Source organism: Hyla sarda, chromosome 8 (genome assembly GCF_029499605.1).
Source record: "Hyla sarda isolate aHylSar1 chromosome 8, aHylSar1.hap1, whole genome shotgun sequence".
Classification (NCBI taxonomy): domain Eukaryota; kingdom Metazoa; phylum Chordata; class Amphibia; order Anura; family Hylidae; genus Hyla; species Hyla sarda.
In genome coordinates, this window is record NC_079196.1 from 18856555 (window position 1) to 18882829 (window position 26275).

The following is a 26275-nucleotide window of genomic DNA, read 5'->3' on the forward strand; positions in this document are numbered from 1 at the left end:
AGAGGCTCCAGATCGTTAATTCAGAGAAGGGACTTCCAATCAGTCCCACCCCAGATGTGAAACTACTCCTCACAGCATGCCCTGACAGCTGGCCACGACGGGAGTTGTAGCTTCAAGGCAGTAAAAGAGCCACGGATCGGAGACCACTGATCTAGAACAATGTAGTAGAACATGTTCCCTCATATCAACCTTCCTCCTCTCTATTGACTTCAGTCACATTCATTATCCATTTTGGCTAATAGAGACGTACTCATAAGAAGCGGGGATAGGCCTACTGTACACTGTAATGTTATATATGACATACACCTAATATACAGTACGCAGTCTGCACTACCATAGCTATACTGTTCATACACTTAGACATACTGGGGGAGATTTATCAAAACCTGTGCAGAGGAAAAGTTGTCCAGTTACCCATAGCAACCAATCAGATCACTGCTTTCATTTACCCTTGTTAAAAAGGCCTTATTAAAAATGAAAGAAGCCATCTGATTGGTTGCTATGGGCAACTGGACAACTTCTTAAAAATGAAAGAAGCCATCTGATTGGTTGCTATGGACAACTGGACAACTTTTCTTCTGCACAGGTTTTGATAAATCTCCCCCACTATATTTTAGTTACCAAGAATACGCTCCAAAAAAATAGGTTAAACACTGATGCAACCAAAACTCATGCATGCCCTATGGTGCCCATATTGTACTTTGTTCTCTAGGGTTCTCCAGCATCTTTGGGGCCCCTTAGATGCTGATGCAACCAAAACCTATGCATGCCCTATGGTGCCCATATGGTGCTTTGATGTCTATGGTTCTCCAGCACTTTTGGGGGCCCCTTAGGTAACAATAAGGTAACCAAAACTTATGCATGTGATGTCTATAGTGCTATGATGTCTATGGTTCTCCAATACCTTAGGGGCCCCTTAGATACTAATGCAACCAAGACCTACGCATGCTCTATGGTGCCCATTTGGTGCTATGATGTCTATGGTTCTACAGAACCTTTGGAGCCACATATACAGTAATAGAACCAAAAACTATGCATGCCCTATGGTGCCCAGATGGCACTATGATGTATATGGTTTTTTAGACACTGATGCAACCAAAACCTATGCATGCCCTATGGTGCCCATATGGTGCTATGATGTCTATGGTTCTAGAGCACCTTTTTGGTCCCCCTTAGACACTAATGCAACCGTAACTTATGCATGCCCTATGGTGAACAAATGGTGCTATGATGTCTTTGATGCACATTAGACACTGATGCAACCAAAACCTATGCATGGCCTATGGTTCTATGATGTCTAATTTTGGAAATTTAAGCAGGAACTTAGAGCACTGATCAACATGTATGAGAGCCGCAGGGTAATGTGGGTGAGGGGCAGGGACAGTGGACTCCATCATGGGATCAGCACAGGACTGTAGGATCATGGTGGAGGTGGTTGTGTTCCCTGGGAAATAAATGGGAATGCCATTGTTTGTGAAAGTGGTTTGTTACTTTATTTCTCTTGAAATGATGAGAAACCTCCAAGAGGGGGGGAACGGGGGTAAAAACTAACACACACTGGGGCCCCCTAGCAGTCCATGGTTTGGGGGAGAGGCAGTGAGAAGTGTAGTGGAGATGTGTGGTGAAGAACAGCATGAGATGGCCTAGGTCCAGCAGGGTTATGCTCAGGCTGTGCACTGTGGTCATTCCCGTGGGGGGTGTCCATCTTCATGTGTCCATTCACAGGACCTCTTGATGCTGCTGGGAAGCCTCACTGACAATCTGCGGACACAAAAATACATGTCAGAAGAGATACAGATCTCATAGAAAAATCCAAGACATTTCTAATATCTCATTTACTAGGAATTCTAGAGAGTTTATTGTAGGGGGTCCTTTTTCAGGACCCTCATCTATTGAGTGGAAAAAAGCTACAAAGATGGTCTCTAATTCTGGAGGACCTAACAGGTTCTTGCATTACAAAGGCAGCTCATTGATTTCAGTGAGAACGGTGTAATGCTCTATTCCTCCAGTGGTGGTGCTGCAGGGAAATGATACATTTAATGTTGAGTTTAAACCAAGATTACAGCTGATCATAGAGATCTGTTAATAGGAAAACCTGTCATTGGAACAAGTCTTGTTACAAAAATGGATTGTCCAAAGCCGATGTCGTGTATGATGGTGAAATTTATGCCCATAGAAAATAATTACTTTTACCAAAATATTATAGTAGTAGTAACAGGTACAGGTGTGAAAATCTGGACCAATATAAAATAAGGTGGAGAAGTCTAGTTCTAGAGAGCAGTGGTCAGATGATGTCTAGTCATGGGTGATATAGAGTATCGGACTAGGGTTGAAGGGGTGGTCCAGCGAACAACAACTTATCCCCTTTCCTCAGTATAGGGATAAGTGTCTGACCCGCCTCTCAGAGGGGAGCTCTTGCTACAGACGGCACACGCTCCATTCATTCTCTATGGGAGCGTTGAAAAGACCCGAGTGCTGTACTCAGGCATTCTCAGGGCTCCTATAGAATTGAATGGAGCGCGTGCTGTCAGTAGCAAGCACTCCTTTCAGAGAGGCAGGTCCCATTCAGGAGATGATGGGGGCTCCCAGTGGTCAGACCCCCTGTGATCAGACACTTGTAGATAGGGGGTACGTTGTCTTTCGATCGACCTCCATTTAATTGGGTCCACTAGAAGAATTTATTCTAGAGCCACCCTTCATCTATACAGAACATGTGAGTGTCCTCTTTTGGGGCCCCCCAAGGATGCTCTGGACTTATCCAACATTGGTACCATGTCATCTCCCAATAGTCTATGGAAACCCCTATTGCTGTGATGAATAAGAGATACCAACCAAAAAATGATAATTCCAATATCCAAAACTAAGCGGCTTTATATGAGATGCAGCATTACACAATAGCACGTGGCTCACGTGTCACTGGACCATGGTCTTCACCTTGCCCCAGCTTTAAATTTAAGATATGACAGGATAACAGAACATAGGCAACAGCCATAAAGGAGCAGTGCATGCTGGGAGGGTGAGGTATGATGTCACACAGGGATCTACCATATTAAACACTAATACAGTGTGAGTCGTGGTGGACAGAGCACAGGACAAGTATTGCGTGAAGAATCGAAGAGTGATGTGGCCATGACAGTGAAGGCAACAAGAGGAAAGTACCCAAGTGTGACTTACCGGTGCTCCAGAGGAACAGTAAGGTGCTCAGTTCTGCTGGGGCAACGAGAAGTATGTGTGCAAATTACTATCATCTCCTTAATACATCAGCATAGAGACCAATGATAAAGAGAGTGCCTCCTAAAACCCTTCCTATTGCTCCTCCATTGCCCAGCCCAATGAAGGGATATTCATGCTGGGTGGCCGGTTGAAGAGAGGTCATGAAGGAAAATCAGGTGGGCAACAGTTGTTTCACACCATGCAGGCGATTCGTCAAGCCCAAAATTCAGATGGGCAACAACTGTTTCACATCTTGTAGGTGCTTCGTCAGGCTAGTATGGGTCTGACAAAGTGCCTACACAGCATGAAACAATTGTTGCCCATTTTTCTCCCTCAGACTCTTTTCAACCGGCCACCAGGTTGAACTGTTTCATGTCGTGTAGGCGCTTCATCAGTACGGGCCTGACAACGCACCTACATGGCGTGAAACAATTGTTGCCCACCAGATTTTCCTCCCTGCAGCCTTTTATTTATTTTTTTTACCGGCCACAAGGCATGAATATCTTTTGCTGCTATGTAACATCTAATGACTAATAAAGGCTTTGTCTTTCAAGACTTCAGTGGTGAGTGCTCCATTTCTTCTTTGCATTGATTTATTGTGGAAATGTTTTGCAATCTTTGCATTGATCCCTATTGTACTTATCTATAATATGCTGCCCATAGCCTGCTACAGGCCCATTCTGTACCCCATGGACATCCAACTTTATACAGAAACACATGGAGATTTTGTCTCTTGCATGCATCATTACATGCAAGTTATTGTCCTCTAGAAAAAGGGTTTCTAGAGAAAACAAAGCGCCTCAAGAAGTCCTCATTTTGTGATACATAATAAGTCTAAAAGTCCAAAATATAAACACAAAGGGACCTTATGAGATACCGCACAAGGTCTGGGTCATTGTGTGCATGGACCCTAAACACCAAATATCAAGATATCCAAATCATCCAGAAATGTAAGTTCTTACCTCACTTATGTATTCTAAGAATACACTTATTGTGACCTGTTTATTTCCACTGCTTGTAAGATAGGGGCATTATAACCCCCCCATAACTCAGATCTTTAACATTAGAGTGACTGACAGAAGAGGGAACCTACAAACATAAGGAAGGAGTATGGCGTAAACCAGATTTGGGGTTCTTTGTAACCCCATGGCGGTCCCATTAGAAGTTGTCGTAGCCCCCAAAACAGCCTCACTGATTTTTATTGTCTTTTCTGACTCTTTTTGGTGCACACGTACATTAAATCTCCTTTCCCTGTCCATCTTTTAGGCCAGTGCAGCTGCCGTGTCTTTACTTAGAAACTCTTTGGTAACAGCTGTTGTATTCTCTTCATGTCAGAGGGCGTTGTGTTGGAGTGTGTGGAGTCCTGTGCGTGTGTGTCTCCTTGTATATTCAGCAGTCTCTATAAAAAGCCGGATGAGGCCATGTAACTGAGTCGATGTGAATGACTCAACAGAAGGAGCTGAGAACCTACAGCTCTGAGTCGGTGCTAGAAATTCTGGGTCTAAAGTTACAAAAAAGTTGTTTAAAAAAACTAGGGGACAGTTAGAGGAGGGCAGAAAATAGTATTAGGGATTGTAGAATCTGCTTCCAGGAGCCCTTGATTCAATGACTTACATAGAAGAGAGGGGGCCCCATAACAATGATAAAAAAAAATGGGCCTCCTGTTAGGACATCTGAGTCTGCAGCTCAGAAGGGTCTGATGTTTTTTCCCAATGCTTTACATACCCGTAAACACATTTCCCATCACTTTGCAGACAATGCAGGTTCTAAAACACTTGGGACAGTCCGGACATCGAGAAAGTAGAGGATTAACATCCCTTACCTCCCTTGTGTGTTTTGTCTCTCAACAAAGCATTAGGCCTGTGATCTCCCCTCCCTACCCCAATCTTTTCCAACCCCCATGCCCTATTACTGTCTGTAAAGGTTTATTGTTTGACCTTGTTTCATAATGTGTGCAGGAATGTTAGTGTATCATGTGGTTTTATGTATATTGTAGGGACCCCAGTGCTGTATGTTATACTGTCATGTATATAATGTGTGCAGGAATGTTAGTGTAGTATGTGGTATGATATATAGTATTGGGACACCTGTGCTGTATGTTATACTGTCATGTATATAATGTGTGCAGGAATGCTAGTTTAGCATATGGTAGATATATAGTATAGAGACCCCAGTGCTGTATGTTATACTGTCATGTATATAATGTGTGCAGGAATGTTATTGTAGCATGTGAAATGATATATAAAGTATAGGGACACCTATGTTGTATGTGTATGTTATACTGTCATGTATATAATGTGTGCAGGAATGTTAATGTAGCATGTGGTATGATATATAGTATAGGGACACCTGTGCTGTATGTTATACTGTCATGTATATAATGTGTGCAGGAATGTTAATGTAGCATGTGGTATGATATATAGTATAGGGACACCTGTGCTCTATGTTATACTGTCATGTATATAATGTGTGCAGGAATGCTAGTGTAGCATATGGTAGATATATTGTATAGAGACACCTGTGCTGTATGTTATGCTGTCATGTATATAATGTGTGCAGGAATGTTATTGTAGCATGTGAAATGATATATAAAGTATAGGGACACCTGTGTTGTATGTGTATGTTATACTGTCATGTATATAATGTGTGCAGGAATGTTAGTGTAGCATGTGGTATGATATATAGTATAGGGACACCTGTGGTCTATGTTATACTGTCATGTATATAATGTGTGCAGGAATGTTAGTGTAGCATGTGGTATGATATATAGTATAGGGACACCTGTGCTGTATGTTATACTGTCATGTATATAATGTGTGCAGGAATGCTAGTGTAGCATATGGTAGATATATAGTATAGGGACACCTGTGCTGTATGTTATACTGTCATGTATATAATTTGTGCAGGAATGTTAGTGTAGTATGTGATATGATGTATAGTGTAGGGATCTGTACTGTATGTTGTACTGTCATTCTATCTATATTAATTGTATTAATTTATTGTGCATCGCAGTGCATTGTATGTATATTTAGGACAATTGATTGCTAATAAAGTTTTTTTCAAAAAAAAAAAACTGATTTGGGGTTTATCATGACCCCATTACAGTTCCAGTAGAGGTTATCATAGCACCCATAGCAGGTATTGTTGTGTCTTTACTGTATAACAAGAACATCCCATTGATTTTAATGGGAACGATGTAATGCTTAATTTCCCCTGTGGTGGCGCTGCAAAGGAATTGAACACTGCTGCTGGGTTCTCCTGCAGATTACAGCTGATCAAAACTACAACTCCCAGCAAGCTGGGAGTTGTGGTTTTGCAACAGCTGGAGGCCCTCTGGTTAAGAAAATAGGGGTATATGAGTCTGTATGGCCACACTGAAGCTATGATGTCATCTATGATGTCATGTACTGTATACTGAAGGCTTCCGGGTCCGCAGCCCCTGTTCTTTTCCTTTCTTGGCTGACATTGAGGCATCCCGGCCGAGCATCAGGAATCACAGCAGAAGGTGCTGCCAAGTTTCCAAAAGTAGTTTTGGAAAGAATGGAGACAAAATGTCATAAATTATCCAGGATGATCTGCGGCCGCTGTGGGAAACCTCTGTAGATTTCCAGTTACACATTTTTTGTACACCCATCTAAAACTGGAAGTCTTAAGTGCTGGCATACTGTGTCTCCTTGTTAGGTCTTCTCCTTGTATCTATGATGGGAGTAGTGTTCTTGTTATGCAGTGCATGATGGGAGTAGTGTTCTGGTTACACAGTGTATGATGGGAGTAGTGTTCTGGTTATACAGTGTATGATGGGAGTAGTGTTCTGGTTATACAGTGTATGATGGGAGTAGTGTTCTGGTTATACAGTTTATGATGGGAGTGGTGTTCTTGTTATGCAGTGTATGATGGGAGTAGTGTTCTTGTTATGCAGTGTATGATGGGTGTAGTGTTCTTATTATGCAGTGTATGATGGGAGTAGTGTTCTTGTTATGCAGTGTATGATGGGTGTAGTGTTCTTATTATGCAGTGTATGATGGGAGTAGTGTTCTTGTTATGCAGTGTATGATGGAGTAGTGTTCTTGTTACACAGTGTATGATGGGAGTAGTGTTCTGGTTACACCATGTATGATGGGAGTAGTGTTCTGGTTACACAGTGTATGATGGGAGTAGTGTTCTGGTTACACAGTGTATGATGGGAGTAGTGTTCTTGTTACGCAGTGTATGATGGGAGTAGTGTTCTTGTTACGCAGTGTATGATGGGAGTAGTGTTCTGGTTACGCAGTGTATGATGGGAGTAGTGTTCTGATTACGCAGTGTATGATGGGAGTAGTGTTCTTGTTATGAGTGTATGATGGGAGTAGTGTTCTTGTTATGCAGCGTATGATGGGAGTAGTGTTCTTGTTATGCAGTTTATGATGGGAGTAGTGTTCTTGTTATGCAGTGTATGATGGGAGTAGTGTTCTTGTTATGCAGTGTATGATGGGAGTAGTGTTCTGGTTACACAGTGTATGATGGGAGTAGTGTTCTTGTTACACAGTGTATGATGGGAGTAGTGTTCTGGTTACATAGTGTATGATGGGAGCAGTGTTCTTGTTACACAGTGTATGATGGGAGTAGTGTTCTGGTTACATAGTGTATGATGGGAGTAGTGTTCTGGTTACACCACGTATGATGGGAGTATTGTTCTGGTTACACAGTGTATGATGGGAGTAGTGTTCTTCTTACACAGTGTATGATGGGAGTAGTGTTCTGGTTACACAGTGTATGATGGGAGTAGTGTTCTGGTTACACCATGTATGATGGGAGTAGTGTTCTTGTTACACAGTGTATGATGGGAGTAGTGTTCTGGTTACACCACGTATGATGGGAGTAGTGTTATGGTTACACCACGTATGATGTGAGCAGTGTTCTTGTTACATCAGGTATGATGGGAGTAGTGTTCTTGTTACATCAGGCCTGATGGGAGTAATGTTCTGGTTACGCAGTGTATGATGGGAGTAGTGTTCTTGTTACACCACGTATGATGGGAGTAGTGTTCTTGTTACAACACGTATGATGGGAGTAGTTTTCTTGTTTCATCACGTATGATGGTAGTAGTAGTTTTATGAGAGGATACAGTTCCTTTTCCCCTATTGGCTGGATCTCTATAGTACCGTTATGGGGTTTCTCACCTCTCCATCCCGGGTCTCGATGGTTTTGATCATGACGGTTTTCTTGGTGTGAACCTCAGATGATCTCTGCTCCGGACTGGTCTCTGCAGAAGATACAGGGAAGGAGACTATGACACTTCACCAGACAGAAGTCCAGGTCTACATCCATTCACACAAGATAGAGGAGAAGGATCTTACCTCTGAAGCTCAGTGCTGAGTACGTCTGGATGGGGAGAGTGATTCTGAAATACAAGAATATCATCCGATTATCGGGAATTCATATCTTTATATATCACTTTAATATTCATATCTGATACTGAAACTTCTAATATATTATTAGAAACCAGTTTCCTTTCCAGTAGATTCAGTTTCCCAACAAGGGTGTCTCCAGCTGTTGCAAAACTACTCCCAGCTATCCAATTAACAGGTACCGCCATGGGCACCCGGTTTGCACCCAGTTATGCCAATTTGTTTATGGCAGCCTTAGGGGATTCTATAATTATCCACAGACTTGGTGCAGGCCTAGTGCTATGGTATAGATACATTGATGGCAAGGACTAGAACAGTGTTTTCCAAACAGTGTGTCTCCAGCTGTTGCAAAACTACAACTCCCAGCATGCCTGGCCAGCCATTGGCTGGGCAGGGATGCTGGGAGTTGTAGTTTAGCATTAGCTTGAGGCACACTGGTTGGAAAACACTACCCTATAGTTTGATTGCTCATACAGATGAATGCGGGACATATGCTGGGAGTTGTAGTTTTGCAACAGCTGGAGGCACCCTATTTGGGAAACACTGCCCTAGGGAACTTGTATGAGCAATTGTTTGATTGCTCATACAGGTCAAAGCTGGACATATGCTGGGAGTTGTAGTTTTGCCACAGTGAGAGGCACACTGGTGGGGAAACACTGCCCTAGTGGCTTTCGGTACTATACAAGATGGCAGAAGTGTAGAGAAGAATCCATGGATATACTCATAGTTGGTGTGCCCATGGTTTAGATATAAGGATGTCACCAGGTCTTGCCACATTGGGGAAAAAAACATTAACTAGGTATGGTTACCAATGGGACTGGAGCCTTAGACATAGCTCAACAAGAAGCCAAATCTTCTCGAGATCCATACACCTGCCCTCCTCACCTGCTCTCCTCTCCTTCCAGCAGTTTACGGTATGTGGCGATCTCAACATCCAACGCCATCTTAACGTTCAACAAGTCCTGATACTCGCGGAGGTGTCTGGCCATCTCATCCTTCAGGTTACGGATTTCTTCCTCAAGCCGGCTAATGGAGTCCTGGTACCCAGCGGCCTCTCCGGAGAATCTTTCCTCCAGATCCCTCATCTGGCGAATCAGGGAATCGTTCTAAAAGTGAAAAGTCATAGGAGGAGATCAAGTGGCGGCCTACCAGACCGAGTTTTATAGGGTTCTCTACTGTTCATGGGTGGAAAAATTGACGTAGAAAAGGTTACTCCAAAATCTGCTCAACAACCAAGATGGATAATTCCATGGAAGTTTTGACTCTCTAGTCCAGGGGTTCTTAATCAGGGGTACGCCAAGGGTTGTGCGGGGCAATTTGCAGACAAATACCGACCATGCACTGGCCGGTATTTGTCAGAGCGGGGATTGAACGTTGACGTGAGCTGCAGTGGCTGCCGGGTCTGACGTGTGACGTTCCTGACGTTGCGTGGAGGTGCCGACACAGCGTAGAAGGATGACACCCGTCAGTGTGGCCCTCAACGGGAACAGGCCTGGTAAGAATGTTAAACTAAGTGTAACATCACAGTATGGGAGGGTGTTATTGTATGTATCTCATATATTAGCCCGGTGGGATCGGAAGGGGGAATAATGGCAAAAGGGGATGAAGTATCGCATTAGTATCACTTTAGAAAGGTAGGCACACGCCATTATGAAATTAAAGGGGTACTCCGGTGGAAAACTTTTTATTACTTGAATGAACTGATGCCGGAAAGTTAAACAGATTTGTAAATTACGTCTATTAAAAAATCTTTACCCTTCCAGTAATTTTTAGCAGGCAGCTGTATGCTACAGAGGAAATTCTTTCCTTTTTTAATTTCTTTTTTGTCTTGTCCACAGTGCTCTCTGCTGACACCTGATTCCCGTATCATGAACTGTCCAGAGCAGGAGAAAATCCCCATGGCAAACCTATGCTGCTCTGGACTATTCCTGACACGGACAGAGGTGTCAGCAGAGAGCATTGTGGACAAGAAAAAAAAAAGAATTTCAAAAAAGAATTTCCTCTGTAGCATACAGCTGCTAAAAAGTACTGGAAGGATAAAGATTTTTTTTTAATAGAAGCCTTTTACACATCTGTTTAACTTTCTGGCGCCAGTTCATTTAAAAAAAAAATAAAAAAATGTTTTCCACCGGAGTACCCCTTTAAGTACTTTAAGACTTATTTTGAGCGCAGGTATCCCTCACGCCTAAGTTCCGCGCGACATTATGCGCGAGGGGTACCCGCGGACATACTTTCACCCTCTGGGGGTACAGTCGCGAAAAAGGTTGAGAACCACTGCTCTAGTCCATTGTTTCCCAACCGGGGTGCCTACAGCTGTTGCAAAACTACAACTCCCAGCATGCCCAGACAGCCGAAAGGAGTTGTAGTTTTGCAACAGCTGGAGGCCCCTGGTCGGAAAACACTACTCTAGTCCCCAGATCTTCAAACTTGTAGTTCTTCATCATCCGGAGGTCCACATTTTGGAGACCTCACGCACTAGTCCGATACTTACGGTTCCCTTGAGAGCGTCAATCTCACAGGTGTAGGACTGGATCTGGTGGCGGTATTCCATCAGCTCCTGCTTGGACTGGCGCAGAGCGTCATTGTTCTTCTGTGCGGTCTGGTTGAGGTCAGACACCTAACGGGAGAAGGTTCCAGATATAATAGTGAATGATGGTTCTATCAATCATTGCCTCAAAAATGGTGGAACATTGTAGACCAAGTCTGGACATTACCTTGGACTTGTACCATTCCTCGGCTTCTGAAACGTTCTTGGCAGCGATGTTCTCATACTGAGCCCGGATCTCTCTGAGGGCTGCGGTCAAGTCCGGTTTGGACACGTCCAATTCTACCTGTACCTGCTGTTCCTGCAGTTGGGCCTGCAGTTCCCGAATTTCCTGAGGAGACACATCAGAGGGTTGGAGACTGAAGAAAATGTTACATCTAAGGCCGGGTTCACACCACGTTTTTGCAATACAGTTCCTGTATCAGGTTTTTGATAAAAAAAAAAAAAACGGATTCTCAAAACCGGACTCAACTGTATCAAAACGTGTGTACAAATTCTAAAGGGGTACTTCGGTGGAAAACTTTATTTATTTTTTTTTAAATCAACTGGTGCCAGAAAGTTGAACAGATTTGTAAATCACTTCTATTAAAAAATCTTAATCCTTCCAGTACTTTTTAGGGGCTGTATACTACAGAGAAATCCAAAAAAGAAAAGCGTTTCCTATGATGTCATGACCACAGTGCTCTCTGCTGACCTCTGCTGTCCATTTCAGGAACTGTCCAGAGTAGGAGAAAATCCCCATAGCAAACATATGCTGCTCTGGACAGTTCCTAAAATGGACAGCAGAGAGCACTGTGGTCATGACATCAGAGGAAATGCATTTCTTTTTTGGGTTTCTCTTTGGTATACAGCCCCTAAAAAGTACTGGAAGGATTAAGATTTTTTTAATAGAAGTGATTTACAAATCTGTTTAACTTTCTGGCACCAGTTGATTTAAAAAAAAAAAAGTTTTCCACTGGAGTACCCCTTTAATCCGTATATGGTTTGAATAATGATGTCCGGTTGCATCCGTTTTTTAAGAAAAAGAACGTATATGTTTTTAACTTTTCGATCCATTCTGAATAAAGTTTCACTTGTTTGATTAAAATTCCAAGAACTGTGCAAAGTCAAAAACCGTATGGTGAAAACCGGATGGAACCGTATGCACATGCGGTTCTGTACGGTTCCCATTGACTCCAATTTAAAAATAAACTGTATACGTTTCAATACGTTTTTTTACCCTCACCAAAAACCGTGGTTGGCTATGGTTTTGGGTACGGGGAAAAAAACCTGACAAAATCGTACAGGATGCAAAATGGACACAACCTGATGCATCTTTTGGTATACGGTTTTCAATATGGTTCCGTACGGTTTTCAATTTGAAAACCTGATATGTGAACTGTATTGTAAAAACGTGGTGTGAACCCGGCCTAAGATGTCTTGGAGACCTCTTTATGACAGGTGACCATTTTATGACAGGTGACCCTGCTTACCTCCTCGTGGATCTTCTTGAGGAATGCGATCTCCTCCTGCAGAGATTCGATCCTCCTCTCCAGGTCAATCCTGGCCAAGGTGGCTGCATCGACGTCCTGAGGAGGTGGAGAGAAGAGACCGTCAGGAATAAAACGGTGAAGACAGAGAAGACATCAGGGATTATGTCCAGACAGAATAGATCCCCCGGGGTTTAATCTCCATAATACAACTTACTGATCTGAAGGCGGACAGGTTATTCTCAGCATCTTCCTTCAGCTGAATCTCCTCCTGGAGCCTGAAGAGACAAAGAGCCGTCAGTGCTGGGGGCGAGGAGAAATCATTCATCTCCTTATATAAGAGAGTAACATAAAGAACCATGGCAGATAATATACAGAGAACATAGGATTGGTCACACGATGCCTGGTATTATGGCATAGATAGATAGATATGAGATAGATAGATATGGGATAGATAGATATGAGATAGATAGATATGAGATAGATATGAGATAGATAGATATGAGATAGATAGATAGATATGAGATAGATAGATAGATATGAGATAGATAAGAGATAGATAGATAGATAGATATGAGATAGATAAGAGATAGATAGCTATGAGATAGATAGATATGAGATAGATATGAGATGAGATAGATATGAGATAGATAGATATGAGAGATAGATAGATATGAGATGAGATAGATAGATAGATAGATAGATATGAGATAGATAGATATGAGATAGATAGATAGATATGAGATAGATAGATAGATATGAGAGATAGATAGATATGAGAGATAGATAGATATGAGATAGATAGACATGAAATAGATAGATTGAGATTTACAGGGCTTTTATTTGCTCGGATGCAGTAAGATATTTTGGAGCTCACAATCTCCCATGTATCTGACATTGCGGACTCTTTCCCAGAGATATATATATTATGTCCTTGTGGTGAGATATAGATGTGTGATCAGGGGGTCAGGATACTATATAGATGTGTGATCAGGTGGTCAGGATACTATATAGATGTGTGATCAGGGGGTCAGGATACTATATAGATATGTGATCAGGGGTCAGGATACTATATAGATGTGTGATCAGGGGGTCAGGATACTATATAGATGTGTGATCAGGGGGTCAGGATACTATATAGATGTGTGATCAGGGGTCAGGATACTATATAGATGTGTGATCAGGGGGTCAGGATACTATATAGATGTGTGATCAGGGGGTCAGGATACTATATAGATGTGTGATCAGGGGTCAGGATACTATATAGATGTGTGATCAGGGGGTCAGGATACTATATAGATGTGTGATCATGGGGTCAGGATACTATATAGATGTGTGATCAGGGGGTCAGGATACTATATAGATGTGTGATCAGGGGGTCAGGATACTATATAGATGTGTGATCAGGGGGTCAGGATACTATATAGATGTGTGATCAGGGGTCAGGATACTATATAGATGTGTGATCAGGGGTCAGGATACTATATAGATGTGTGATCAGGGGGTCAGGATACTATATAGATGTGTGATCAGGGGGTCAGGATACTATATAGATGTGTGATCAGGAGGTCAGGATACTATATAGATGTGTGATCAGGGGGTCAGGATACTATATAGATGTGTGATCAGGGGTCAGGATACTATATAGATGTGTGATCAGGGGTCAGGATACTATATAGATGTGTGATCAGGGGGTCAGGATACTATATAGATGTGTGATCAGGGGTCAGGATACTATATAGATGTGTCATCAGGGGTCAGAATACTATATAGATGTGTGATCAGGGGTCAGGATACTATATAGATGTGTGATCAGGGGTCAGGATACTATATAGATGTGTGATCAGGGGGTCAGGATACTATATAGATGTGTGATCAGGGGTCAGGATACTATATAGATGTGTGATCAGGGGGTCAGGATACTATATAGATGTGTGATCAGGGGTCAGGATACTATATAGATGTGTGATCAGGGGTCAGGATACTATATAGATGTGTGATCAGGGGGTCAGGATACTATATAGATGTGTGATCAGGGGTCAGGATACTATATAGATGTGTGATCAGGAGGTCAGGATACTATATAGATGTGTGATCAGGGGGTCAGGATACTATATAGATGTGTGATCAGGGGGTCAGGATACTATATAGATGTGTGATCAGGGGGTCAGGATACTATATAGATGTGTGATCAGGAGGTCAGGATACTATATAGATGTGTGATCAGGGGGTCAGGATACTATATAGATGTGTGATCAGGGGTCAGGATACTATATAGATGTGTGATCAGGGGGTCAGGATACTATATAGATGTGTGATCAGGAGGTCAGGATACTATATAGATGTGTGATCAGGGGGTCAGGATACTATATAGATGTGTGATCAGGGGTCAGGATACTATATAGATGTGTGATCAGGGGGTCAGGATACTATATAGATGTGTGATCAGGGGGTCAGGATACTATATAGATGTGTGATCAGGGGGTCAGGATACTATATAGATGTGTGATCAGGGGGTCAGGATACTATATAGATGTGTGATCAGGAGGTCAGGATACTATATAGATGTGTGATCAGGGGGTCAGGATACTATATAGATGTGTGATCAGGGGTCAGGATACTATATAGATGTGTGATCAGGGGGTCAGGATACTATATAGATGTGTGATCAGGGGTCAGGATACTATATAGATGTGTGATCAGGGGTCAGGATACTATATAGATGTGTGATCAGGGGTCAGGATACTATATAGATGTGTGTTCAGGAGGTCAGGATACTATATAGATGTGTGATCAGGGGGTCAGGATACTATATAGATGTGTGATCAGGGGGTCAGGATACTATATAGATGTGTGATCAGGGGGTCAGGATACTATATAGATGTGTGATCAGGGGGTCAGGATACTATATAGATGTGTGATCAGGGGGTCAGGATACTATATAGATGTGTGATCAGGGGTCAGGATACTATATAGATGTGTGATCAGGGGGTCAGGATACTATATAGATGTGTGATCAGGGGTCAGGATACTATATAGATGTGTGATCAGGGGGTCAGGATACTATATAGATGTGTGATCAGGGGTCAGGATACTATATAGATGTGTGATCAGGGGGTCAGGATACTATATAGATGTGTGATCAGGAGGTCAGGATACTATATAGATGTGTGATCAGGGGTCAGGATACTATATAGATGTGTGATCAGGGGTCAGGATACTATATAGATGTGTGATCAGGGGGTCAGGATACTATATAGATGTGTGATCAGAGGGTCAGAATACTATATAGATGTGTGATCAGGAGGTCAGGATACTATATAGATGTGTGATCAGGGGTCGGGATACTATATAGATGTGTGATCAGGGGTCAGGATACTATATAGATGTGTGATCAGGGGGTCAGGATACTATATAGATGTGTGATCAGGGGTCAGGATACTATATAGATGTGTGATCAGGGGTCAGGATACTATATAGATGTGTGATCAGGGGGTCAGGATACTATATAGATGTGTGATCAGGGGGTCAGGATACTATATAGATGTGTGATCAGGGGTCAGGATACTATATAGATGTGTGATCAGGGGGTCAGGATACTATATAGATGTGTGATCAGGGGGTCAGGATACTATATAGATGTGTGATCAGGGGGTCAGGATACTATATAGATGTGTGATCAGGGGTCAGGATACTATATAGATGTGTGATCAGGGGTCAGGATACTATATAGATGTGTGATCAGGGGTCAGGATACCATATAGATGTGTGATCAGGGGGTCAGGATACTATATAGATGTGTGATCAGGGGGTCAGGATACTATATAGATGTGTGATCAGGGGGTCAGGAAACTATATAGATGTGTGATCAGGGGGTCAGGATACTATATAGATGTGTGATCAGGTGGTCAGGATACTATATAGATGTGTGATCAGGGGTCAGGATACTATATAGATGTGTGATCAGGGAGTCAGGATACTATATAGATGTGTGATCAGGGGTCAGGATACTATATAGATGTGTGATCAGGGGGTCAGGATACTATATAGATGTGTGATCAGGGGGTCAGGATATTATATAGATGTGTGATCAGGGGTCAGGATACTATATAGATATGTGATCAGGGGTCAGGATACTATATAGATGTGTGATCAGGGGTCAGGATACTATATAGATGTGTGATCAGGGGGTCAGGATACTATATAGATATGTGATCAGGGGTCAGGATACTATATAGATGTGTGATCAGGAGGTCAGGATACTATATAGATGTGTGATCAGGGGTCAGGATACTATATAGATGTGTGATCAGGGGGTCAGGATACTATATAGATGTGTGATCAGGAGGTCAGGATACTATATAGATGTGTGATCAGGGGGTCAGGATACTATATAGATGTGTGATCAGGGGGTCAGGATACTATATAGATGTGTGATCAGGGGGTCAGGATACTATATAGATGTGTGATCAGGGGTCAGGATACTATATAGATGTGTGATCAGGGGGTCAGGATACTATATAGATGTGTGATCAGGGGTCAGGATACTATATAGATGTGTGATCAGGGGTCAGGATACTATATAGATGTGTGATCAGGGGGTCAGGATACTATATAGATGTGTGATCAGGGGGTCAGGATACTATATAGATGTGTGATCAGGGGTCAGGATACTATATAGATGTGTGATCAGGGGTCAGGATACTATATAGATGTGTGATCAGGGGGTCAGGATACTATATAGATGTGTGATCAGGAGGTCAGGATACTATATAGATGTGTGATCAGGGGTCAGGATACTATATAGATGTGTGATCAGGGGGTCAGGTTACTATATAGATGTGTGATCAGGGGGTCAGGATACTATATAGAAGTGTGATCAGGGGGTCAGGATACTATATAGATGTGTGATCAGGGGTCAGGATACTATATAGATCTGTGATCAGGGGTCAGGATACTATATAGATGTGTGATCAGGGGGTCTGGATACTATATAGATGTGTGATCAGGAGGTCAGGATACTATATAGATGTGTGATCAGGGGGTCAGGATACTATATAGATGTGTGATCAGGGGGTCAGAATACTATATAGATGTGTGATCAGGAGGTCAGGATACTATATAGATGTGTGATCAGGGGTCAGGATACTATATAGATGTGTGATCAGGGGGTCAGGATACTATATAGATGTGTGATCAGGGGGTCAGGATACTATATAGATGTGTGATCAGGGGTCAGGATACTATATAGATGTGTGATCAGGGGTCAGGATACTATATAGATGTGTGATCAGGGGGTCAGGATACTATATAGATGTGTGATCAGGAGGTCAGGATACTATATAGATGTGTGATCAGGGGTCAGGATACTATATAGATGTGTGATCAGGGGGTCAGGATACTATATAGATGTGTGATCAGGGGGTCAGGATACTATATAGAAGTGTGATCAGGGGTCAGGATACTATATAGATGTGTGATCAGGGGTCAGGATACTATATAGATGTGTGATCAGGGGGTCAGGATACTATATAGATGTGTGATCAGGGGTCAGGATACTATATAGATGTGTGATCAGGGGGTCAGGATACTATATAGATGTGTGATCAGGGGTCAGGATACTATATAGATGTGTGATCAGGGGTCAGGATACTATATAGATGTGTGATCAGGGGGTCAGGATACTATATAGATGTGTGATCAGGGGGTCAGGATACTATATAGATGTGTGATCAGGGGTCAGGATACTATATAGATGTGTGATCAGGGGTCAGGATACTATATAGATGTGTGATCAGGGGGTCAGGATACTATATAGATGTGTGATCAGGAGGTCAGGATACTATATAGATGTGTGATCAGGGGTCAGGATACTATATAGATGTGTGATCAGGGGGTCAGGATACTATATAGATGTGTGATCAGGGGGTCAGGATACTATATAGAAGTGTGATCAGGGGTCAGGATACTATATAGATGTGTGATCAGGGGTCAGGATACTATATAGATGTGTGATCAGGGGTCAGGATACTATATAGATGTGTGATCAGGGGGTCTGGATACTATATAGATGTGTGATCAGGAGGTCAGGATACTATATAGATGTGTGATCAGGGGGTCAGGATACTATATAGATGTGTGATCAGGGGGTCAGAATACTATATAGATGTGTGATCAGGAGGTCAGGATACTATATAGATGTGTGATCAGGGGGTCAGGATACTATATAGATGTGTGATCAGGGGGTCAGGATACTATATAGATGTGTGATCAGGGGGTCAGGATACTATATAGATGTGTGATCAGGGGTCAGGATACTATATAGATGTGTGATCAGGGGGTCAGGATACTATATAGATGTGTGATCAGGGGGTCAGGATACTATATAGATGTGTGATCAGGAGGTCAGGATACTATATAGATGTGTGATCAGGGGTCAGGATACTATATAGATGTGTGATCAGGGGGTCAGGATACTATATAGATGTGTGATCAGGGGGTCAGGATACTATATAGATGTGTGATCAGGGGGTCAGGATACTATATAGATGTGTGATCAGGGGTCAGGATACTATATAGATGTGTGATCAGGGGGTCTGGATACTATATAGATGTGTGATCAGGGGGTCAGGATACTATATAGATGTGTGATCAGGGGGTCAGGATACTATATAGATGTGTGATCAGGGGGTCAGGATACTATATAGATGTGTGATCAGGGGGTCAGGATACTATATAGATGTGTGATCAGGGGGTCAGGATACTATATAGATGTGTGATCAGGGGGTCAGGATACTATATAGATGTGTGATCAGGTGGTCAGGATACTATATAGATGTGTGATCAGGGGGTCAGGATACTATATAGATGTGTGATCAGGGGGTCAGAATACTATATAGATGTGTGATCAGGAGGTCAGGATACTATATAGATGTGTGATCAGGAGGTCAGGATACTATATAGATGTGTGATCAGGAGGTCAGGATACTATATAGATGTGTGATCAGGGGGTCAGGATACTATATAGATGTGTGATCAGGGGGTCAGGATACTATATAGATGTGTGATCAGGGGTCAGGATACTATATAGATGTGTGATCAGGAGGTCAGGATACTATATAGATGTGTGATCAGGGGGTCAGAATACTATATAGATGTGTGATCAGGGGGTCAGGATACTATATAGATGTGTGATCAGGGGTCAGGATACTATATAGATGTGTGATCAGGGGGTCAGGATACTATATAGATGACGGATGAGGCAGAGACACAAGAAGAGCCCCCCATCGCTCCGCTCCTATTATGGCCATTGCACCGACCTCCCCCCTTATTTTAGGAATGGGCAGGAGCTGGTGCCACAGCTTGTTGCAAAACTACAACTCCCAGCATGCCCGGACAGCCAGCGGCTGGAGGTCCACAGTTTGGAGAGCACTGATCTAGAGGAGCCATCATGTCCTGTCTTCTCTTCTATGTCTTATGTATCAGCTGTTCTGGGAAGAAGTGGTCAGTGACTAACAGAATCTTTCAGGAGAGATGATGTATATTTATAGTCTGAGGTGAGGTGAGCTGCTATTCCTCTTGCTTTAAATGATAAGTTAAATTCCACACAGTAAATATAGGAACATCAATAATTTCCATATATTTTTAATTATTTATTATGATTATTATTAATAATAATAATAATAGTTTATTTATTTATCAAAATAGTTCTATGTTCTAATCTTGCGATCAGTAAATGAAAACAATCCTTTTTTAGGCTACATTTCTACATAACCGCCACAAAAAGGAAAAAAATTATAATCATTTTGCAATCATAAAATTCAGTTTTTGGAGGAGGGGGTCCCAAAAATACTGCGTTTTAGTCTTGGTGTTTTATAGATAGATAATGGAAAGACAGATATGATATAGATGATAGATTGATAGATAGATAGATAGATAGATAGATAGATATGAGATAGATAGATAGATATGAGATAGATAGATATGAGATAGATATGAGATAGATAGATATGAGATAGATAGATATGAGATAGATAGATATATAGATAGATATGAGATAGATAGATAGATATGAGATAGATAGATAGATATGAGATAGATATGAGATAGATAGATATGAGATAGATAGATAGATAGATATGAGATAGATATGAGATAGATAGATAGATAGATAGATATGAGATAGATAGATAGATATGAGATAGATAGATATGAGATAGATAGATAGATAGATATGAGATAGATATGAGATAGATAGATAGATATGAGATAGATAGATAGATAGATAGATAGATATGAGATAGATATGAGATAGATATGAGATAGATAGATATGAGACAGATAGATAGATATGAGATAGATAGATAGATATGAGATAGATAGATAGATATGAGATAGAGAGATAGATATGAGATAGATAGATATGAGAGATAGATATGAGATAGATAGATATGAGATAGATAGATATGAGATAGATAGATATGAGATAGATAGATAGATAGATATGAGATAGATAGATAGATAGATATGAGATAGATAGATATGAGATAGATAAATAGATATGAGATAGATAGATATGAGATAGATAGATATGAGAGATAGATATGAGATAGATAGATATGAGATAGATAGATATGAGATAGATAGATAGATAGATAGATACATAGATATGAGATAGATAGATATTAGATAGATAGATATGAGATAGATAGATAGATAGATAGATATGAGATAGATAGATAGATAGATATGAGATAGATAGATAGATAGATAGATATGAGATAGATAGATAGATAGATAGATAGATATAAAAAAGATAATTGACAGGAGTTATTTGTCTATTTTTTATCTGGAAAGAAAAGGAAGTAGTGATCTTATCCCTGTGTTGCTTTTCACAGAGCGGATCTCATAAAATCAGTGTTTATCTACCGCACCCGCCGTCCCGCCAATGATGTGCGCAGATATGGCGGTATAAGCCAGTGACAGATTCCCTGTAAACACATCAGCCGCTGGAAGACTTCCAATCTTTGCTACAATGTATCAGTGCAGGTAAAACGTATCAGTCCTGGAGTCAGGATTTGTTTATTTTACAGAGGATTTGTTTAGACTGGATACAATTGTAGCAACCCCTCAGCTGTAAGAAGTTAATTGGGTTTACATGTACTGCACATAATCTACCATCATCTTCCTGTTGCAAAACTACAACTCCCAGCATGGCCGGACAGCCGTTGGCTGTCCGGGCATGCTGGGAGTTGTAGTTTTGCAACCATTGGAGGCACTCAGGTTGGGGAAACACTGCTCTAACCTATTGGTCTCAAGACTGTCCAGGCATGCTGGGAGTTGTAGTTTTGCAACAGCAGGAGGCACCCTGGTTGGTAAACACTGCCATAGACAATGAATGGAACACGTGCCGATCCACCGCTCCATTCAACATCGAGACGCAGATGATTGTGGGGGTTCCAGAAGTCAGACTACAAAACTGCAACTCCAGGCATGCCCAGACAGCCATCTGGGAGTCATCTGAAGGGCATGCTGGGAGTTGTAGTTTCGTGACATCTGGAGTGCCACGGTTTTAGAGGGGGAAAAAAATCGAATCAACTGGTGCCAGAGAGTTAAACAGATTTGTAAATTACTTCTATATAAAAATCTTAATCCTTCCAGTACTTATCAGCTGCTGTATGCTCCAGATGAAGTTGTGTAGATCTTTCCAGCTTGACCACAGTGCTCTCTGCTGACACCTCTGTCCGTGTCAGGAACTGTCCAGATCATGAGCAAATCCCCATAGAAAACATATGCTGTTCTGGACAGTTCCTGACATGGACAGAGATGTCAGCAGAGAGCACTGTGGTCAGACTGGAAAGAACTACACAACTTCCTCTGGAGCAGCATACAGAAGTTGATAAGTACTGGAAGGATTAAAAAGAGTACTGCAGTGAAATTCAACTTATTCCCTATCCAAATTAAAGGGGGATAAGTTAAAGATTGTGGTGGGTCTGACCACTGGGACCCCCGTGATCTCCTGCACAGCTCCCTGGCAGTCCGCAGGAAGGAGGCGTGCTGACCCCCACAGGAAGCCGCGGCCTGCACACCCCCTCCATGTATCTCTATGGGACACATGGAGGGGGCATTTCAGCTGCTGCTTCATGCGGGTGTCGGCACATACCTTTCCTGTGGACTGCCCATAGCAAACCTCTCCTGCTCTGGACAGTTCCTGATAAGGACAGAGGTGGCAGCAGAGAGCACTGTGGTCAGACTGGAAAGAACTACACAACTTCCTCTGGAGCAGCATACAGCAGCTGATAAGTACTGGAAGGATTAAAGAAGTACTCAAGTAAAAATGCCTCCTTTTGTGTTTCGCTACAGTATTCCTTTACGATTTTATAATAAAAGTCATTTACAAATCTGTTTAACTTTCTGGCACCAGTTGATTTAAAATAATTTGTTTTCCACTGAAGTACCCCTTTAAAGGGGTACTCCGGTGAAAAAGTTTTTTTTTGTTTTTTTTTAAATCAACTGGTGCCAGAAAGTTAAACAGATTTGTAAATTACTTCTATTAAAAAATCTTAATCCTTCCAGTACTTATTAGCTGCTGAGTACTACACAGGAAAATCTTTACTTTTTGGAACACAGAGCTCTCTGCTGACATCACGAGCACAGTGCTCTCTGCTGACACCTCTGTCCATTTTAAGAACTGTCCAGAGTAAGAGAAAATCCCCATAGCAAACATAGGCTGTTCTGGACAGTTCCTAAAATGGACAGAGATGTCAGCAGAGAGCACTGTGCTCGTGATGTCAGCAGAGAGCTCTGTGTTCCAAATAGAAAATAATTTCCTCTGTAGTATTCAGCAGCTAATAAGTACTGGTAGGATTAAGATTTTTGAATACAAGTAATTTACAAATCTGTTTAACTTTCTGGCACCAGTTGATAAAAAAAAAAAAAAAAGTTTTCACCGGAGTACCCCTTTAAGTTTTTCCCATTGATGACATATCCTTTAGATTTGCCACCAAGGACACATCCATTTTTGCCCACTGGGTCCCCCCGCCCCCCCAAAGTTTCTTTTTAACATTGCAATTTCCTAATACTGTGTTTCCCAATCAGGGTGCCTCCAACTGTGGCAAAACTACAACTCCCAGCACAATGGCAAAACTACAACTCCCAACATGCCCGGACAGCCAACGGCTGTCCGGGCATGCTGGGAGTTGTAGTTTTGCCCCAGCTGGAGGCACAATCATTGGGAAACACTGCCCCAATATATCCGCTAGTGACCCAGTCCCTTTATTGTAAAGTGACCCAGTTCCAATGTGCCTCCAGCTGTTGCAAAACTACAACTCCCAGCATGCCCGGACAGCGAACGGCTGTCCGGGCATGCTGGGAGTTGTAGTTTTGCCACAGCTGGAGGCACAATCATTGGGCAACACTGCCCCAACATATCCGCTAGTGACCCAGTCCCTTTATTGTAAAGAGGCACCCCACCCCCCAAATATCAGGACAAATTCCACTGGTGACAAAATCCCAAATAATGTGGGATTCTATGACAAAAGGGCAATTTAAAGGTCACAGTGGGCTGTATATATGTCACCCTGCCCTTTCGCCGAAACAGTCGCAGGGTACTGTATACGCGACCTTGTGGGGGGGGGGGGGTGACACGAAATACGGCACCGGGTCCTTCTTATTGGTATAAATAGTTGCCGGTTTGTTAGAATGAGCAGCTGTTCCTGGGGCCGACACACAGCGCCATTTATTACTTAGTGATTGTCGGCCTGTGTACAGTGTGTCCTGTGGGGGGTGGGGCTGAGCAGATGTAGCAGTGCTGAGCGTGTCATCCGCAATGTGTCGTTTTACATAGGACTGCAACAAAATCGAGGTGCATTATTTGTGCTCAGGGAGTTACTGCACCATGTATACTAAATTGGCGCATCTGTGAAGAGTATCGGGGTTGTCCATTTGGCTGCCCGATTTTGCTCGGCCTAGTACTGAAGCCCCTTGTTTTACTGTTCAGGTCGCTCATTGATGTATCCTATCCTAACATGCATTGAAACCTCTCCAAAAAAGACCACCTCTTTGAGAAGACCATCTCCTTAAAGGGGTATTCCAGGAAAAAACTTATATATATATATATATATATATCTCAATATCAACTGGCTCCAATATTTGTAAATTACTTCTATTAAAAAAAATCTTAATCCTTCATATAATTATCAGCTGCTGAAGTTGAGTTGTTCTTTTCTGTCTGGTAACAGTGCTCTCTGCTGGCATCTCTGTCTGTCTCGGGAACTGCACAGAGTAGAAGAGGTTTGCTATGGGGATTTGCTTCTAAACTGGGCGGTTCCCGAGACACGTGTCATCAGAGAGCACTAGAGATGAGCGAACTTACAGTAAATTTGATTCGTCACGAACTTCTCCACTTGGCAGTTGATGACTTTATCCTGCGTAAATTAGTTCAGCTTTCAGGTGCTCCGGTGGGCTGGAAAAGGTGGATACAGTCCTAGGAGACTCTTTACGCAAGATAAGTCATCAACTGCCGAGCCGAGAAGTTCGTGACGAATCGAATTTACTGTAAATTCGCTCATCTCTAATAATAATAATAGATATAAATATTTGTATTATTATTATTATTATTATTATTATTATTATTAATAGTACTGCGGCAATGTAGTACTGTAATCTATGAGGGGTCAACAAAATGTGCGCACACGTGGAACGCTATATAATTGTATAATTGGTCACAACCAAAAGCAATCAGAGAGGAACGTGCTACTTTACATGCAACCTTTGCTTCCCGCTCCTTTTCTCTCCACATGCTTTGCACTGCAGCTCTGCTTGTTTAGCTCAAGGAGGGACCTTTAAAGGGGTACTCCGCTGGAAAACATTTTATTTTTTTTAAATCAACTGGTGCCAGATAGTTAAACAAATTTGTAAATTACTTCTATTTAAAAATCTTAACCCTTCCAGTACTTGTTAGCTGCTGTATGCTCCAGAGGAAATTCTTTTTTAATTTCCTTTCTGTCTGAGCACAGTGCTCTCTGCTGACACCTCTGTCCATTTTAGAAACTGTCCAGAGCAGGAGCAAATCCTCATAGAAAACCTCTCCTGCTCTGGACAGTTCCTGACATGGACAGAGGTGTCAGCAGAGAGCACTGTGGTCCGACAGAAAGGAAATTCAAAAAGAAAAGAACTTCCTGTGGAGCATACAGCAGCTGATAAGTACTGGAAGGATTAAGATTTTTAAATAGAAGTAATTTACAAATCTGTTTAACTTTCTGGCACCAGTTGATTTAAAAAAAAATAGTACCCCTTTAAACACCCAATTATGAGGATAAATATTGAAATGAGCTATCGAGTCCTCGATACGAAAAGCGAGAAGATGATGAAGTTACTGAGGAAGTCACTGACACCGATGTCCGTATCCGCTCTCGCATTCCTGGAAGGGTAAGGACCTTATATGGCGACCGCCAAGATATAAACTATAAGCAACGAGGGGGGCGCAACTGGAGGGGATCGAAACATGGGAGTATGTCGTATGTTGCGGGGGACATATAATGTTAACCCTTTCCTATCATCCAACAAGTAGGAAAGACGAAATGCAATCAAAGCTATAACAGTATTTTAGAATTGTGGCAAACTCAACTCTGCTACATCTGAAATATCAAGCTCATTTGAAT

The 26275-nt window shown here is 42.1% G+C and overlaps 1 protein-coding gene across 6 annotated transcripts in view; it reads right to left on the minus strand.

Annotated features, from left to right (window-relative positions):
* Positions 1–548: 548 nt before the first annotated feature.
* Positions 549–26275, minus strand: part of DES (desmin) — a 92437-nt gene continuing 66710 nt past the window's right edge. For 5 of the 6 annotated variants that reach the window (XM_056537032.1, XM_056537033.1, XM_056537034.1 and 2 more), the window contains exons 3-10: positions 12832–12892; positions 12618–12713; positions 11315–11476; positions 11092–11217; positions 9486–9706; positions 8550–8593; positions 8373–8455; positions 553–1761 (exon numbers count right to left, since the gene is read on the minus strand). In XM_056537032.1, the coding sequence (XP_056393007.1) occupies positions 1720–1761; positions 8373–8455; positions 8550–8593; positions 9486–9706; positions 11092–11217; positions 11315–11476; positions 12618–12713; positions 12832–12892 (835 nt within the window). In that variant the 3' untranslated portion in view covers positions 553–1719. Of the gene's footprint in view, positions 1762–3174; positions 3208–8372; positions 8456–8549; positions 8594–9485; positions 9707–11091; positions 11218–11314; positions 11477–12617; positions 12714–12831; positions 12893–26275 lie in introns of all 6 variants that reach the window. The other variant, XM_056537031.1, reaches the window with a different exon arrangement.